General features: G+C 36.4%; 1 protein-coding gene across 15 annotated transcripts in view; it reads right to left on the bottom strand.

Annotated features, from left to right (window-relative positions):
* PKP4 (plakophilin 4) overlaps nt 1–17064 on the bottom strand; it is a 278532-nt gene that overhangs the window by 88995 nt on the left and 172473 nt on the right. For all 15 annotated transcript variants that reach the window (XM_055120668.1, XM_055120675.1, XM_055120671.1 and 12 more), the window contains one exon: nt 4114–4148. In XM_055120668.1, coding sequence (XP_054976643.1) covers nt 4114–4148 — 35 coding nt within the window. The remainder of the gene's footprint in view (nt 1–4113; nt 4149–17064) is intronic.

The raw sequence follows: 17064 nt of genomic DNA, 5'->3' as shown, positions 1-17064 counted from the left end.
TTTATTATAAAGAGCCTCTAGTAGAAGCAGACTGGTGGAGGGAAATGGACACCAGTAAAAGGTTCAGTACTATAAAATTGTATGCCTGAAACTTTATCATGAATAACTAACTTCACACTAACTAAAAAAAAAAAATTCAGATTCTTTACTTTTATGTATACAATCAAGCATCACTTTTCTACCTTTATCATTATAGCTACTATAATGGTTACAAATTACAGGTATTAGGGATGGCTGAAACACTGGCAAAGGTAAGAAAATACACAAGTAACATTAATATAGTTAAAATTAAAACAGCATAGTAAAAAAAAAAAAACAAACCAGTGACTGCTGTTTTAAGGATCATGTTTCCCTCCTGCTCTCCAAAAGGAAAGTGAAAATAAATGTAAATGCCTCTGAGTATGAATGTGAGTATGAGTGTGAGTATGAGTTTGGGGAAGATGATGCTCTGACAAAATACACTTAGTAGTAAAATGTGAATTATGAACACAGTTGTGGAGGGGATGGGACAGAACTACTGAAGTGGCACTTTCCTAACACTAAAGTATATAAACCATTTGTAACAGTTAAACATTTAGCTTAAGACATATTTAACATTTATTTAAAATAAAGTATCATACCGCTACACATAACATGAAAAAGTTAACTGCAGCTTACTAATTAGACTGATGAAAAGCATTTAAAAATCGTAATTTAAAATAAATTTAAAGGAAAGCATGAGGCAGCACACAGGAAAATAATGCATTTGTTACATGGCTATAGCAGAAGTCACAAAGATGGCAGCTGACTAAACATATGGGAGTTGAGGGGAGATTAGAAAGGATGCCAGGATAATTCCTTACCATGTGTGTTCATAGAGCAAGCTTCGTATTCTAGACGTCACCTAAGCTTCATAATCTACACTTGCTATATGTAAATCACTACACAACTATATATAGCCCTTGCCTGGCTTTTCATAGTGAAAAATCCAAAAACAGTCCTGCTCAGTTTAGCCAGGGCAGCCTGGTTTGAGTTGGAGATTTTGTAGTGAATCCAGAATATTTTTACAGTTCTTTCTGGGAGACTCTCTTCCACCTAAAGCTGGAATCTGACTTCCTGTCCCTCTCTCCCTACACTCCTTCAATGGCCCACAGTTGCTCTAGCATTGCTGGAAAACAACAACCCAACACACCTGACCCTTTACCTCTTCAGTCTTAAAAAGGCTGGCAGTGTCCCACAGTCACTAAGCTCTTGGTGGTTCATCCATATTGTTAGTTCTCCCAAGTCTTACAATCTGCACTTGCCATTCTAACTCCCTTTACTAAATCCCTCATATTCAGATCTCTAGCTTGAACTTAATTTTCCTGACTAGAAGACCATGATTGATACAGTATTACCCATGGACAACAAAGAACTTTCCCTTACCAACCACTACTCCTCCAAAAGAATCAGGGCAGACTCTGACTTATTTTTTTTTTCTTTTTGGGTCACACCTGGCAATGCACAGGGGTTACTCCTGGCTCTGCACTCAGGAATTATTCCTGGTGGTGCTCAGGGGACCATATGGGATGCTGGGAATTGAACCCGGGTTGGCCGAGTGCAAGGCAAACGCCCTACCCGCTGTGCTATCACTCCCTCCCGCCCCTCTGACTTATTTTAATACTTAGAAATTAGAGATCCCGGGGCTGGAGGATAGCACAGTGGGGAAGGCGTTCGCCTTGCATGCGGCCGACCCGGGTTCGATCCCCGGCATCCCATATGGTCCCCCGAGCACCACCAGGAGTAATTCCTGAGTGCAGAGCCAGGAGTAACCCCTGAGCATCGCCGGGTGTGACCCAAAAAGCAAAAAAAAAAAAAAAAAAAAAAGAAATTAGAGATCTCATCTTGTTTTCCACAGATACTTAGACGCTCTTACTTTTGTTGGCCTTTGCCCTATCACCTGATTCAAAGGGATGTTCTCTGGCACTGTATGTTTAATATTAAACCAGGTCCAGCCATGGATGGAGAGTGAAGAGCAAACACCAGCTCCTCTGGAAAGATTCTAGAGGCTGTCATGCAGTCTCTGGAGGTGGATGTTGTTTAGAGATAGTACCTCAGAAACCCAATGAAGGAACATGAACAGATTAAACTGATATGCTGCATCTCAAGATGACATTTTTCAGTGCAGCAATTTGATAACTTGGTTATACAAATCAAGAACCTTACAAAAGTTTATATACTTTAAAAATCTAGTTCAAGATGAATCAAAGAACAGATAATACTTTTAGGCACAGTCATGATCGATCTAATTATTGATAATACTAAAAAAGCAGAAATCACCCAAATATCTAATAGAGGTGTGGACAGATATGCTATATATTTTAGTTTCCCCCTATAGCATATCCCCATTCCAAGTTTTAAATGGATATAGTCAGATACCTCCATTAAACCTGAAGCACTTAAGAAGGCATGAATATTTATTTTAAACATTAATAACTATATGCTAGAAAACTGTTTAAGATGCTTAAGAGCTGGTATGAAAGCAACTGGTGAGATTAAAATACAAGTTCTATATTTTTCATTATAGCTTGACAAACTAAAAACCAGGAAATTGCAAATCGAAACAATTTGTGTTTGTTTTATAAATCAAAATAATTTTGTTCAGTGAGATATCACTTAACACATACTAGGAAGAAGATCATAGGGTAACGGTAGCAAGTGGAGAGGATTCGGGAAAGGTGGGGAATTTTATGTGCTGCAAGAAATGCTAAATGGTACAACTACTTTCGATACAATATAGATCATTCTCTCATTGACTCCCAAGAATCAAAAGCTAGGACTTTCTCCAAGCATCGCTGCTTTCCTTTTAGTCTTTCTCACTGACTGGTTTGTTGCTTACCTACAGCACTCAGATTCATCTGCTTGAGCCACATAATAGAGCATTGATATGTATGGATCTATCAGTTCTAAATGATGCATTACCCCCACTCTGTTACATTAGATTATAGACTCCAGTACTTTCACTCTCTCTCCCTCCCTTGCCTTATACCTTCTCCCCTCTCCTCCCCCCCACAACCCCTCTCTCTCTCTCTTTCTCTCTCTCTCTCTCTCTCACACACACACGCACATTTGTTGGGCCTCCATCTGGTAGTATGTGGGACCATGTGGTGCTGGGAATTGAACCCCTGGCTTCACAGAATAATCACAGTTTACATATTTAAAGATTTCTATTTGCTATCTGCTAGATATCTCAAATCTAATACAGCTAACACTGAAGAAATATTTGCAAACCATATATCCAAAAGTTATTAATATCTCAAACTACAAAAAAAACCCCAAACAAGCAAAATCCACACAACTCTAAACAAAAGATAATTAGATTTTTTAAGTGGGAGGAACCTGACTTTTCTCTTATTTGTTAATCACTCCTATAGGTGACTAACAAGTCAAAGTTGCCCCATGCCATTATCAAAAAATGTAAATCAAAATCACAATGAGATATTTATTACCCCAGATCTAACAAAATTGATACTTTAACAAAGACTTGTGCCAGAGAAGAGGGAACTCCTTTGTTACTATTGGTGAGAATGTAAATTGGTTCAGTCACAGAAAACAGTAAGGCTCCTCAAAGAGTTAAATTACAACCACCATATAATCCAGCATTTCTACTTTGGGATATTTATCAAAAGAATATTAAAATATCAATTTGAAAAGACATCTACATCTCTATGTTCATCATAGCACAATTTTTTGTAGCCAAGATATGAAATAACCTATGTGTTCATGTGAATGGACCAAAAAAACCCAAAATGCAGAACAGGTATATACAATGAAATACTAGTAGTCATAAATTTTAAAAAGTCCTATTATTTCTGAAAACATGGATGGACCCTAAAGGTATTCTACTAAGGGAAATGAAAGAATCAGGATTTGAGGAATGGTGCCCAGTGGTTTACTATCAGTTAATATTTTCAAATCTATTAAATGTTGTTAAAAATAAGAAAATTATAAATACTTTAAAGCAAATATCCCATTATTGTCAGCATGTAAAGACTGGTTGATTTCACTAAAATTAAATTATGAGAGTGTGGTAAAAAAACTTCTTTTTGTTGTGGGAGCAAGTAAGAAATATTTTTATACTATAAAATCTCATACCTGTTGATCTCCAAGGAAAAGACTTCTCAGTTGAGCTACAGAAAAAGGGAAAAAAAATGTTTACTTCTTTTGTCATAAAATTTAACTTGACCTGTCTTATATACACACATTTAATTTTCGGACTTAATTAGATGAAAATATAAACACTTCAAACAAACTTTAAAATTATTCTTAACACAATCAACTTTTAGCAATACTTAACCTTTCATATCAAACTGGAAAAAAATATTTCTAGATCAAAATTAATCGAATTCTCATATAAGCCCAAAATAGCAAAACTAGGAATAATACTCATTCACTTTTCTGACACGGCTATTAATTAATGATAAATTTAAAAGCAAACCACCAATCTATACATTAAAGAAAAAAAAGATTTATTCATTTATTTTACTTTGCAAAGTTTTAAATACTGTAATAGATATAAAAGTAAATGCTGTCAGTTTGAACTGAATGCAAGCAAACAAAATTAAAATCTCATACATCTTTGCAAAAATAAAATGTGGTTTTACAAGTCAGAAAAATATTTTGTCTTAGTGAGTGGCAATTTCAAAAGTTTGCACAGAAAAACATGTCCATCCACATCTTCCTACTTCTCAATGAATACAAGATGCCAAGGGGAGCATGAGAGAACATAAGAACAACAAACTATAGATTAACATGGACTATTAGTTAAATGCTTGTTTAATTACTTCACATACATTATCTCTCATACTAGCCACAAGAAACTTTTATAATGTTGTACGTAAGTATAACTAAAGATTATAAATACACAATTATCTTTACTTTTATAAAGAAAGTGGCCAGGAATGTGCCTAAGATTCCTTCAATCATTCAATCCCCTGCAACAAGACTACTTGTTCACCCTCAAACCCTCAACAAATGATAAAAGAGGGAGATGGAGAGGTGGGAGAACTGAAGGAATGGAAGGAGAGACTTGAGCTAGCAATCGGGAGAGGAGGAATTCAAACTCAGGATAATTTTATGCATAAATTAGGGTTTCTAATGATGTGCTAGACAGGAAGTCAGCCAAGATCAAAGAATTACACATCTGTATTAGACATAGGCACACACATATATATTCACAAATGCATTTTTTAAAAAAAAGGCTTTCATAAGTATACGTAGAAAATTTTCTAAAAATAAAAAAGTGTTAGTTGTTATTTTTCCAAGATACCACTTTAGTATTTCATCTTAAGCATTTGTATTTTTTTTAATCAGAAAAAATTCACATAGTGAAATTCTATGGCATATTTATGTATAAATTTATGGAGATGGTATGTGACTTCTGGCTTAAGGAAACCAGACTTAACAATTTAAGAAGGAAGAAATCTTTTTTGTCCTAAGATTCTGCTGCTTGTTAATTCCCGACAAGTTCTTCCCAGTTTTTCTGGCATTAATAAAACTCTTGTTAGAATCCCTAAGAACTTCCTGAGCTTCATTTTTATGTGTGATTTGCCTTTTTTTTTTTCCCATCAGGCAGAACAGCTCCCATTTCAGGACCATGAGTTAGATGCAAGCAGGGGGGAGCTTGCAATGAATAGAGTCAATCAGTGAATGCTAATCTCTAGCACTCCAGAAAAATTTATTTATCAGATGCAATTCGAACTGATTTCAAAAAGGATTTATGGACAGAAAAAAAGATGAAAATTTGGTCAAATATCAGTAAGGGCACATTTTTCTTTCTCTGGAGGGTTAGATTATCACATTCCTGGAGCGTCAGAGTGGTTCCCTACACTGAATTTCAATTTCTCTTGAGCCTGCTTTTTGCTATTCAATCCCATTATCTAAATTAATTTTTTAAGCCCTGTGATTACCCAACTGTGTTCTTATCAAAATGTTCGTAGTATTTAATCTCAGTATGAAAATACTTGGTAAATCAAACTGCTACCCAGAAATGTTTAGTAAATATACTAGTCTGGGACTAACATGAACTACTTTATCTTCTAAATTTGAATCTTAAAGATGCTTATAAAACACCTTTACAAATTTTTTTATCCTGAAAATCATGGAATGTATCTCATACTAACTGAGCAAGGCTGGCCAAAATTCATGTCTTTAGGTCAAGTTCCTAGCATACTGCCCAGCACAGACATGCTTGTTACGTTAAAACACACACACACACACACACACACACACACACACACACACACACACACACACACACTGTGAGAATGTAGTACTCAGTTTTACTCAGTTTTTCACTGCTCTGAAAATCAGGCCTGGGTAAATATAAACACACATTAATTACTTTGTACAAATGAATCAATTTGGCAGAGAAGTTGTTTGGAGGCAACCCTCTGCAGAGCTCCGGGGAACATGTGTTGCTAAGGATAGAACCTGGGGTTGCTGCATGCACAACATGAACTCCAGACCTTTGAGCCATCTAGCTGGCCCTTCAATCTAGTTAACTTATTCTCTCTCATTTTAGGTAACAAATTTCAGTAGACTCATGCAGGCAAAGAGCATTTTTGGTCATCAAAGTGTAACGCATTCCTAAGTGAATGCACTGAGAGGCTTAGTTAAATACAATGTGTTCTTATCAATTTCAGGTAATAAAAACCATTAGGAAAACAATGATATAAAGGTCCATGGTGCATGTGTATCTGTGTGTGCATATATGTTATATATGTGTGTGCATGTTATAAATGTGTGTATTCATATATCCATACACACATGTATACATATGTATACACATATATATATATGAATAATTGCATTCCCAAGCAATGCTCAATAAGCCTGGAGACTCTGCTTCAATTCTATGTCAACTAGACAGGTGGGCTGAGGCCATGGCCTTTGGATATGATGCTGCTCGGGCCCCGAGATGGCAGAGAACCCAAGGCTACTCCAGTAGAGTGGGAGGGACCATGTGGTGCCAGGACAGAGCTCCAGGCATGCACGGTGTATTCTGAAGACTATATTCAGTTTAACAGTCTTCAAACTAAATTTCCATACAATCTTATGTAACAGCCGGTCATTACACGTTATTCAGACCAGTCTGTTCCCTTTGGCAACACTCATTCTAAATTATCCCCAAATTATCACTATCCTGGGATTAAGGGACTAGACAGTTAATACATACAATTTTGAAATGTTATTCATTTATTTGGTCACTCTGACTCTCATGGCTGTACTTGTGGCCACTAGGCCCACATGGGGCAGTGCCGCTGAGAATTGCATAGGGAAATTCTGTAGTTCCCAGCATAACACCCTTTTATGAGAAAAGCTAGACCTAACTCCATTCATTAACTCCTTCACCTTCTTCCTCCACCTTCATCTATTCCTAGAAACAGTTTCCCAATTTTTACTGAATGTTTACAATGTGTCTACTACAGTAATGATGCCAAAGATCCCTCCCCATTCCCTTTCACTTTTAAGATGTCAGCAGCTTGTGTTCCAGGAGGTTCCACTGGAATGTGAAACACTTTAAAATAATTTTAAATAAATAAAATTTTAATTTAAAATTACCACTAGGACAGCTACAAGACACTTGCCTTGAACGTGGTTGACTTAGGTTTGATCACTGAGCCCAGAGCCAGAAGTCAGCCCTGAGCACAGCCAGGTATTTAAAAAAAATAAAAATAAAACCTCCAACATATGAAATTAAAATTATTTTCATTCACAGATCTAAATAGAGGCACAAATGACTTATTTCCCATATAATGAATCAGAACAAATACTTCCCTGAACTAATTCCTGTTTAATCATTAACACTGACTCAGTCAAATGGAAGAACATGCAGTCATTTTATTGTTTTTTATTTTCTTCCCACTAGTTTGTAAGCTCAACGATAGCGGCCAAATCTGCCCTTTTCACTTACTTTCCCTTTAGAACTTCATGCAGTCTGCACGTGGCAGTCACACACTCATTTACCTTTTTAATCCATCCCTCTTACCAGACAGATCAGACTTTCATTTACTCATCTTCCCATACAAACCTATTCCGGGCATACCACAACATTTTATGCCTCTAGAAATCCTTGGAGGGGTAAAATGTGTAGTTACATAGTCTGAAAACTTTTCCAGAAGCATACAAATTTAAGAACACACATGTAGGAACTCTGAAACAATACATTCTAAATATCCGTGATACTGAGCACCAATGAAGATTACTTTTACTTGTATCACTTTGTATCAGAATTACTGACTTGTATATTTGGGATTTTAGTCACACCTGACTGTGCTCAGGGATAACTTATAGCTGCATGCTCAGGGATCATTCTTTCTTTTCTTAAATTTTATTGAATTACCGTGAGATGATTCAAGCTTACAAGCTTTCATGTTTGGGTTACAATCTCACAATGATCAAAGACCCATCCCTCCACCAGTGCACATCCCCCACCATCAATATCCCCGGTATACCCCCCCTTTCGCACCCTTCCCCTGCTTCCATGGCAGACAATATTCCCCATACTCTCTACTTTTGGGCATTATGGCTTGCAACACTGACAATGAGAGATCATCATGTTTGGTTCATTATATCTACTTTCGGCACACATCTTTCAGGGATCATTCTTGGAAGGGCTTGGGGGACTACATGGAGTGCCGGATATCAAACCTGGTTAGACCCAAGGCAAGCACCCTACCTGCCAGTATACGTATTTCTGGCCATACATATTTTGGACCCCAGAAATATGTGTGTATAATTTGAAAAATGGTTTACTTAATCAAGTTTCTACCCTCCCTCCTCTGGTTTTGAACATGTCTAATGTGAGTCAGACTGCTAGAGTGGATACAAATAGGTACGGAAACAGCAGGAGAAGAAGTGACAAATTAGATGAGGCCAAATGGTAACTTTCCCAAGCTATTTCCCCCAGCTTCTTCCCAGTTTAGATGGAGCTCTTTCCATCACTAGTAATTGTTACAGTCTCCTCTCTCCTAGAATACAGAATGAACTAGGACAGACTCCAAGAGTTATTCTGCTCTTGAAAAGAGAACTCAGTATGAGACTGGAACATGATCAATATGCTAAAATTGCTGCTTTATTTGAAAAGAATTTCTATGAAGAACATTTTTTAGTTTCATGAGTCACACCTAGAAATGCTCAGGTGATAGGATAGACCACATGGTAGTCTTCACCCTGTACTATCTCTCTAGTTCTAAATTAATATATTTTATACACATCATCTATGCGTGTCCCTCTTGGAGAGCCTGGCAAGCTACCGAGAGTATTCTGCCCACATGGCAGAGACTGGCAAGCTACCCGTGGTGCATTCGTTATGCCAGAAACAGTAACAATAAGTCTCACAATGAAGACGTTACTGGTGCCCGCTCGAGAAAATTGATGAGCAACGGGATGACAGTGATACAGTGATACATCTATGTGTATTTAAAAACCCTCATTAGTAGCTAAAATAGGTGAATAGAATCAATAAGAAACATAATTTTATTTAGTAGAATGAAAGGAATCATTGGGATGACTTATTTCAAAAATGATTTTATTTATGAATAGAGCATGGGTGTAATCTACTCTCTAGATAACACTCTCTAGAATATTCTCCTTGGTAACCACCAATCACACAAGAAAAAACACAATTAAAGTCTCTTTATCATCTCCTCCTTTATGCCAAGAATATGTCCAATAAATCATTTCTTTTTTTTTTTTTTTAATAATTTCCAGCAATGTAATCATGGTATTTTCAGTTTACCTGTTTGTTTCCAGATAGGCTATGGTGTCATGACAGGAATGATTGTGTCCTGTGTCTTTCCAATCTAACTGGTTTTAAACAGATGATACAGGGGTAAAAATTAGCCAGAAAATATAAGGGTTTTCTACTTGTGTAAGTAAACCTGACAGCTCTTCTCTATGAATTAATACAATCTGCTTAAGTGACTTTAAATTATTTGAATTCTGCATGGTTTACTCATTCACTATTAATTACCAGGTATTTTAAAATATTTGAAAAATGATTTTTAGGTGTTTTTCCTTTATTGAAAGAGGTAATAGATAAATACACCAACTGATCATGTTTATTAATGTGAACATGATTTTTATAAAGGCCCATTTTTGAGCCTTTTTTTGAGCACTGCCAGCTTGACTTTACAGATAAAACTTAGTACTTGAATTAATTCCACGCTACACTTTTCTCTTTCTCTACCAATCCACTATGTCTCATTTTTAATTTGGTTTGTTAATTGAAAAATTATCTTTTTAACTTCTTGTCAGTTATTACAGACCTTTACTATTCTACTGGGTTGGAGCGATAGCACAGTGGTTGGGCTTTTGCCTTTCATGCGGCCAACCCGTGTTCGATTCCTCCACCCCTCTCGGAGAGTCCAGCAAGCTACCGAGAGTATGGAGCCCGCATGGCAGAGCCTGGCAAGCTACCTGTGGCATACTGGATATGCCAAAAACAGTAACAATAATAAGTCTCTCAATGAGAGACGTTACTGGTGCCCGCTTGAGCAGATCGATGAGCAATGGGATGACAGTGACAGTGACTATTCTACTGATTTCCAAGGTAGATTTCTGAGTTAAATAAGACAAAGAAAAGATGTTTTCTGTTTTCAGTATTGAATTTCTATTGTAAGTACTTAACACTTTATATCCCATAAGTGTTAAGGATTGTTAGTAGTGGTGGTTTTGGGGCCATGCTTGGCACGGCTCAGGGGACCATATGTGGTATTGGGGATCGAACATGAGTTAGGTGCATGCAAGGCAAGTGCCTTACCTGCTGTACTATTTCTCTAGCCTTACTGATTGTTTTTATAACATACTACTTTAAATCTTCTTAGATATGGAAACTGTGCTTTAGAGTTCCCAGGTCCTTTCAGACTTTCTGTTATGAAGCTAGATTCCTGTTTCCCCCCTCCCCCTCTCCAATCCCACCCCAGCAATATGGCAAAGTAACTGCTAACAATTCTAAACTTCTAGTCTATGTTTGGAGTATTACAGGATAAACGTAATACAATTTTCCTTAACAAAGTACTACATTCTAACTGCATTTTTTTCAGGGGGTGAAGGTGGTGGTACACTCAGCAGTACTCAGAAGTGTCACCTGGCAGTTGCTCAGAGGACCACATGCAGTGTCAGGATTCAACCAGGGTTGTGGATACAGCTGCAAGCTAGCCAAGCACCTTAACCTTTGTACTATCTCTCTGGCCCTGAACACCTAATTTCTATATTTTCATTTACTTGTAACGCCCAAATTAACCTTCACTTATATGGCAATAAAGTACTTAAAGTCTTTTATTCTACTACTTCTCTGTCTTTCTTTTAGTATATCGAAAACTCCTCTCAGTGTCATTTGATGCACTTTTAAGATATTCCATTAGTTTCTTGTGATATTTTAGTTTGATAAAACTCCGTTTCTACTTTCACTTTCTTGAGCGCTCTTGAATTTATGCTTGACAAGGGCATTTGCTGAGTATCATGCATGTAGAAGATCCAGATCTTAAAAGCATTCACCAGTTACATTTGGTGAATGTAACATGTGAGTGTAAAATGTGAATGAAAGTCATATTTCTCCTCCCATGGGCTTTATACAAGAACGACCTTGAATACATTTTATGCCTATAATTACCATGGCAAAAAAGGGGGTTCTGTAAGACTGAGATGGAATTGAGGGTTCTTTAATATTATATAGACTGTCTTCTGATGTTCTAAGAAAACATATTGCCTACAAATATCTGGTCTTATTTTCCTATATTTGGGAAACTGGAACTTTATCTCTCACTTTTATTTAGTTAAGGATTAACTACAAAGCACATCTTTTATATTAAATGGAGACTGTCCTACTGCCAAAACAACTAGAGCAGCTGGACAAAATTACACAATATATTACAATTACTCTTCCCAAGACAGGCTATTTCGTTTAAGTCAAATATAGGAGGGCCAATCTGTACAACAGATAATGAAGGTGAACTGCTTTGCCTAGCAAAGGCCGACTAAGAAGTTGGAAAGCAAATAGCTATTCCAACTGACTACATTACTATCCCAAAGGTATACTGAGGACCCAAATTTTGAAAAAACAAAAAACAAAAAACATCACTAACTCAGAGACAATAGAATTTCTTACAAGCGGTACTTCAGAGCATTTAATTGCATTGCTGAGAGCCTCTTCCAAATTAATTTACTGTCAATTCAGAACCTGAAAAAAACTTAAACATTTTTCCTTAGATTTATGATTTTTCACATACTAAAGTACTTTTCGGTGTCCTTTCTACTACAGTATCAGACTCTGAACAATTTTCTATCAGATGGAAACTAATTTTCTTTTTCCGGGGAACGATAATATTTCTTGATTTTGTCTAGATGGTCATTCTTTGTATTTCTTTCAAGGGCTAGCCCCCAAATCCCAACCATTAGGAAAAGAGAAATTATTTAAAACAAGGTAGTCACTATAGTAGACTATTTCAATCTCACTACTAACTATATACACACATATAACCTATATATATGTGTACGTTATATATAAATGGAGATATATTTGCCTCAATTCGTCACTTGACTTCCCCATATTTTGGGGGTCCTTATAACAACTTCCCAAATGAGCAAGAGTAAGATCTAAATAAACTATATCACTGCCAATTACCTCAAGAAAAAATTACATATTGGGTACAAAGCAAATCATCAAAGGCAGGAATACTATAATAGCCCCTTTAACAATTCAAATAACTTCCATAGGGACTAGAGGTGAACACATTTTAGAAGATGTTAAATATTCTTTGACAAAAACATTTTGTGTTAGTCCTTTGAGTTTATGAATAAAAGATCCAGAAGACCATATGGGAAGGAGAAGATCAAAAAGGATGTAGTACTAGACAAAAATGAGACAAACAGTTTCCATGCCCATAAATTATACAGGAAGCATGGCTTCTGTTTGAGCCCATCCCACAACAGGTGTTGTAAAAGAAAAAGTAGAAACAGAATAGAAGGTTTTCTAACATTTCAGCTGACATTTAAAAGAGTGAAAGCAACTGAGATCAAAATAGTAAAATGGCTAAACAAAATACCAGACTAGCTTTTCTAAGGATTCTGTCATCATTTAGGGTGCTATAAAAGCAAAGGATACATTTTGGAATTAAATAGGTTACTACAAATTCTTTGTGTCCAGGGCAACAAAACTTCTCATTTTTATCCTTCTAAACACCAAAATGTTGAAAACACAGAATGGAATTAAAATTTTAAAAAAACTAGAGCACATAAAATATATCTTCTTCCTTTAGAAATATATCAAGAAATTTAAGTCTTTCACTTGTAGATTAAGCTGGCACTTGTAATAAGCACTTCAAAGAAGGGTCCTGCCTTTCTACTTGTTTTTTATGCAACTGGGCCCTAAGTTTCTAAGCTAAGACTAAGTTGGAGAAATCTTAGTAAGAGATGAAAAAGATAAAATAAATCTTGTTAGTATTGACTGAGTCAGGGAAAGACTCTCTTGTTACACTGCAAAACACCTATATATTTCGCAGATCTCTTATGAGCTCATCACCAGTGGACATCTGGTCAATTCAATTACCTGAACTTTTGGGTGACCCAAACCCCTTAGCGTTGAAAGAAAAGGGGAAAAGGTCATAGCTCCAGCCACACCTCAGAAAAACAGAAAATCAAAGTAGTATAAAATGCAAACCAAGCACTAGGGAAGTGAAGTATTTAGCAGTCTGAAAGTATTCAGACATTCAGATGTCTGAATCCCCCCCCAATTTCCTAGCCTGTATAGGAGTCTCCTTCAGCAATAAAGCCACAATATCCTCAGAATACAAAACCTGTCCCCAAGCTATGCTCCAGGAGTAATAGCCCCATAAATGTGCAGACTACATTCCACACAAGGAAAGAATGAGGACTTTGGGTAAATACAGGTCTCTATGGCTCCTGTGTGTTTCTTCAAATAGGACAGAAGGATCTATGCAGCTGTTTACATCTGAGTCCTATGACCAGACATAAACTCACAAGTTTAGCAAATAATAGTGTTGCTTTCACCAAAGCATCAAAGCATAATCACTGCACTGAGGATTTGTAGACACACTAGCCTTCAAGTCTGAAGGGAATCCACAGAGGAAAGGCAGATTCAAGTAACTGCTAGAGCTGGGTGCTGCAATTAGACACTGAACCCTAGTGAGATAATAGAGGCATAGTGTGGCAGGCTATGGCTTCTCCCATCCCCTTTGGAAATACAAGAAAGACTGTCTGTATAAGAAGTTACTAAAGGCAGCAGATAACAAGGCAGATAATAGGTATTAGAAGAGGGATCTGGGCCCTTGGATACTGAATTCAAGAAAAGAAAAGGTCTATCAAAAGGAAAGTGGACAACAGGTAGCTTTATACCAGTTTATACAAGGCAGGTCCTTGCCACTAAAAGCTGTGAATGTAATTCCCAGACTGATCTATTCTATTCCCCTTTCCCCCAATACATGGAGGGGTGGGGGGTGGGGTGGGGGAGAAGAGAGGTCCTTAAAAAAACAAAACAGATCTCCAAAATAAGATTTATATCTTCTTCTATTGGAAAAATAAAATGAATGTCAAAAGAGGCAAAATTCTGTGACTGAGTACAAAAAAATTCCTCACATATCAATCTTCAAACAAACAAACACCCCCCCCCCAATAGGGAACCTAATAATGAATTTTAATTAATTATAATAAATATTAAAAAATACATTAGCACAGAATGAAACATCAATGAAATAAGGAACAAAATAAAGGCATAGAAGTTCTTTGTCACAGTCACTGACGCTATGAAAAAATTCCAAACAGAGATGTTCAATGTGAACTACAGAATGAATGAAATACAAACTTCCATGTCAAACTGGAAAGTACGGAGGCCATGCTTTGCATGTGATTGTGGCTGTAACAATGGTTTGAATCATTTCAACACCATGGTTCCTCAGGCACTGCCAGGACTGGCCCTTGAGCACACCTGGGTGTGGCCTCCAAACAAACAAAAACCAAAAACCTTATATGGAAAACAAAATCAAACAGGCCCAATATTGCAGAGGAAATAAAAATGAGAAACAGATAAAATTTTAATAATGAACTAAAGTGTCTGAATTGGAAAAGATGAGAGAACTAAGATAGGAAAAGTCCAGATACCCCTTGAGATATATCAAACCTCCTAAGAAGACACAGGATAAAAAATACAGTAGAAGTTCAGGAGAGAGAAATGGTCACAGGGAACCTCTTCACAGAAATAATGAGAGTTATTTCCCAAAACTAAGATCTTACTGTACAACATCTAACCTAAATGTGAAATGGCATGTACCAAGATATAAATTAACATGGTTAAATTATCAAGTCAATAATGAAGAAAACTTAAGACTGCTAGAGAAAAAAAAAATATTTCTCCCTCTGTCTCCACTTCTCCTCAGGATACAATTATATTTCTCTGCAGAATCTCTAAGTGGTATGAGAAAATAAAACAATATATTAGCATTTCTTAAATTAAAAAAAATTTCTATGCAAGAACATTCTACACTACAGAATAGTCATTACAATATAATGGGAAATAGATTTTCCATGATTAACAACAGCAAATGGAGTTTTACGATCAGCAATCTTAGCCTACAAGAAATATTAAAAAGAAATTCTTTTAGAGGAAAATAAAAAATAACACAAAACCTTAAGTATGGTAATAAATAGTAATACAGAATCAGAAACTATACAGAACATAAAGAAACAACTTTTTGTTGTCTCAAAGATGAGGTAGAAGACGAGAAGGCATAATCTACTTATTATGAAGATGAGTCGGAAGTTAGAAGGACAGCTCAACGCTGGAGGGCAAGCATTGTCTGATCTCCAGCCCCACACATGGTCCCCTGAACACCACCAGAAAGGACCAAGGACCTAAGAGTACTAAGTACTAAGCCCGTTGGGTGTGGCCTCCAGCACTGAGCCACACTGTGTATGGCCCAACAACCTAAATAAATAAATAAATAAATAAATAATATAGCGCCAAAAGAATAAAATTAAAATAAAATGAGAGCCTGGGGAGATAGCATAGCAGGTGAGGCATATGCCTTACAAGCAGCTGACCTGGGTTGATCTGTAACACTGCATATTGTCTCTCAAGCCCTGTGAGGAGTGACCCTTAGCTCAGAGCCACAAATACAGTCTAAGCACCTGTTAAACCCAAAATTAAAAATAATAATAGTAGTAGTAATAATAATAATAATAACAAAAATAAAATTAAAAGGAGAGTACAGGCTGAGCTTTCAAACCATTGAATAAGGATATTAAAGAGAACAAGTCTATTAGAATGAATGATGAGAAATGATGATGATGATAATAATGGAGAATCAAGGTAAAGCCACTCTAGATATAAAATAGAAGCTTCACTAACATCACAGTTCTTCGGCACTTTCTTTGGCAAGTAAACAAGGCAGGGGTTTCATAAAACTCTCCTAAATTAGTCATTTTCTTGCCCAGCATTCTTCATTTGGGAAACTTTAACGAAGTGGAACAACAGTTTGCAACATGACAAAAGTTGATCACCTGCTTTTTCTTTCTCCCTTTTATTCCCTCGCCCATTCATTACCACAATAAGCTAACATCATTGATAAAAGGACAATTATAGAGTAGATGGAACACAGTACAAAGACTCACAATTAATTAAATATGAATGGTCTTTGGGAATCACATAACTAATTTATATCTCCACCTGCATTTTGAAGCATAGTTCAAACCATCACTTCCATATCAAACACTTCCATATAAATACTTAACATGTATCTCTGAATATACCTTTTTATTAAGAACCACAAAAACACTACACAACTAAAAGATTTCTTTTCTTTTAGGATCAGGTCACACTTGGCAATGCTGAAGGGTGTGTATGTGGTGGGATCAAACCTGATTTGACATATGCCTTAATCCTTGCACTATATATCTGCCCAATAGAAAAGAGTCAATAACATATATCTAGTTATTATTCCAATTGATTTTTTTTAAAGGGTTTTTCTTTTTTGTTTCTTTTCTTTTTTTTTTTTTTTTTTTTTTGTGTGGAGTGGTCAGGCTGGCACA

Source organism: Sorex araneus, chromosome X, assembly GCF_027595985.1.
Source record: "Sorex araneus isolate mSorAra2 chromosome X, mSorAra2.pri, whole genome shotgun sequence".
In the NCBI taxonomy this organism is placed as follows: domain Eukaryota; kingdom Metazoa; phylum Chordata; class Mammalia; order Eulipotyphla; family Soricidae; genus Sorex; species Sorex araneus.
Note: the sequence above shows the minus strand (reverse complement) of the source record. Positions and strands in the feature narration are given on the sequence as shown.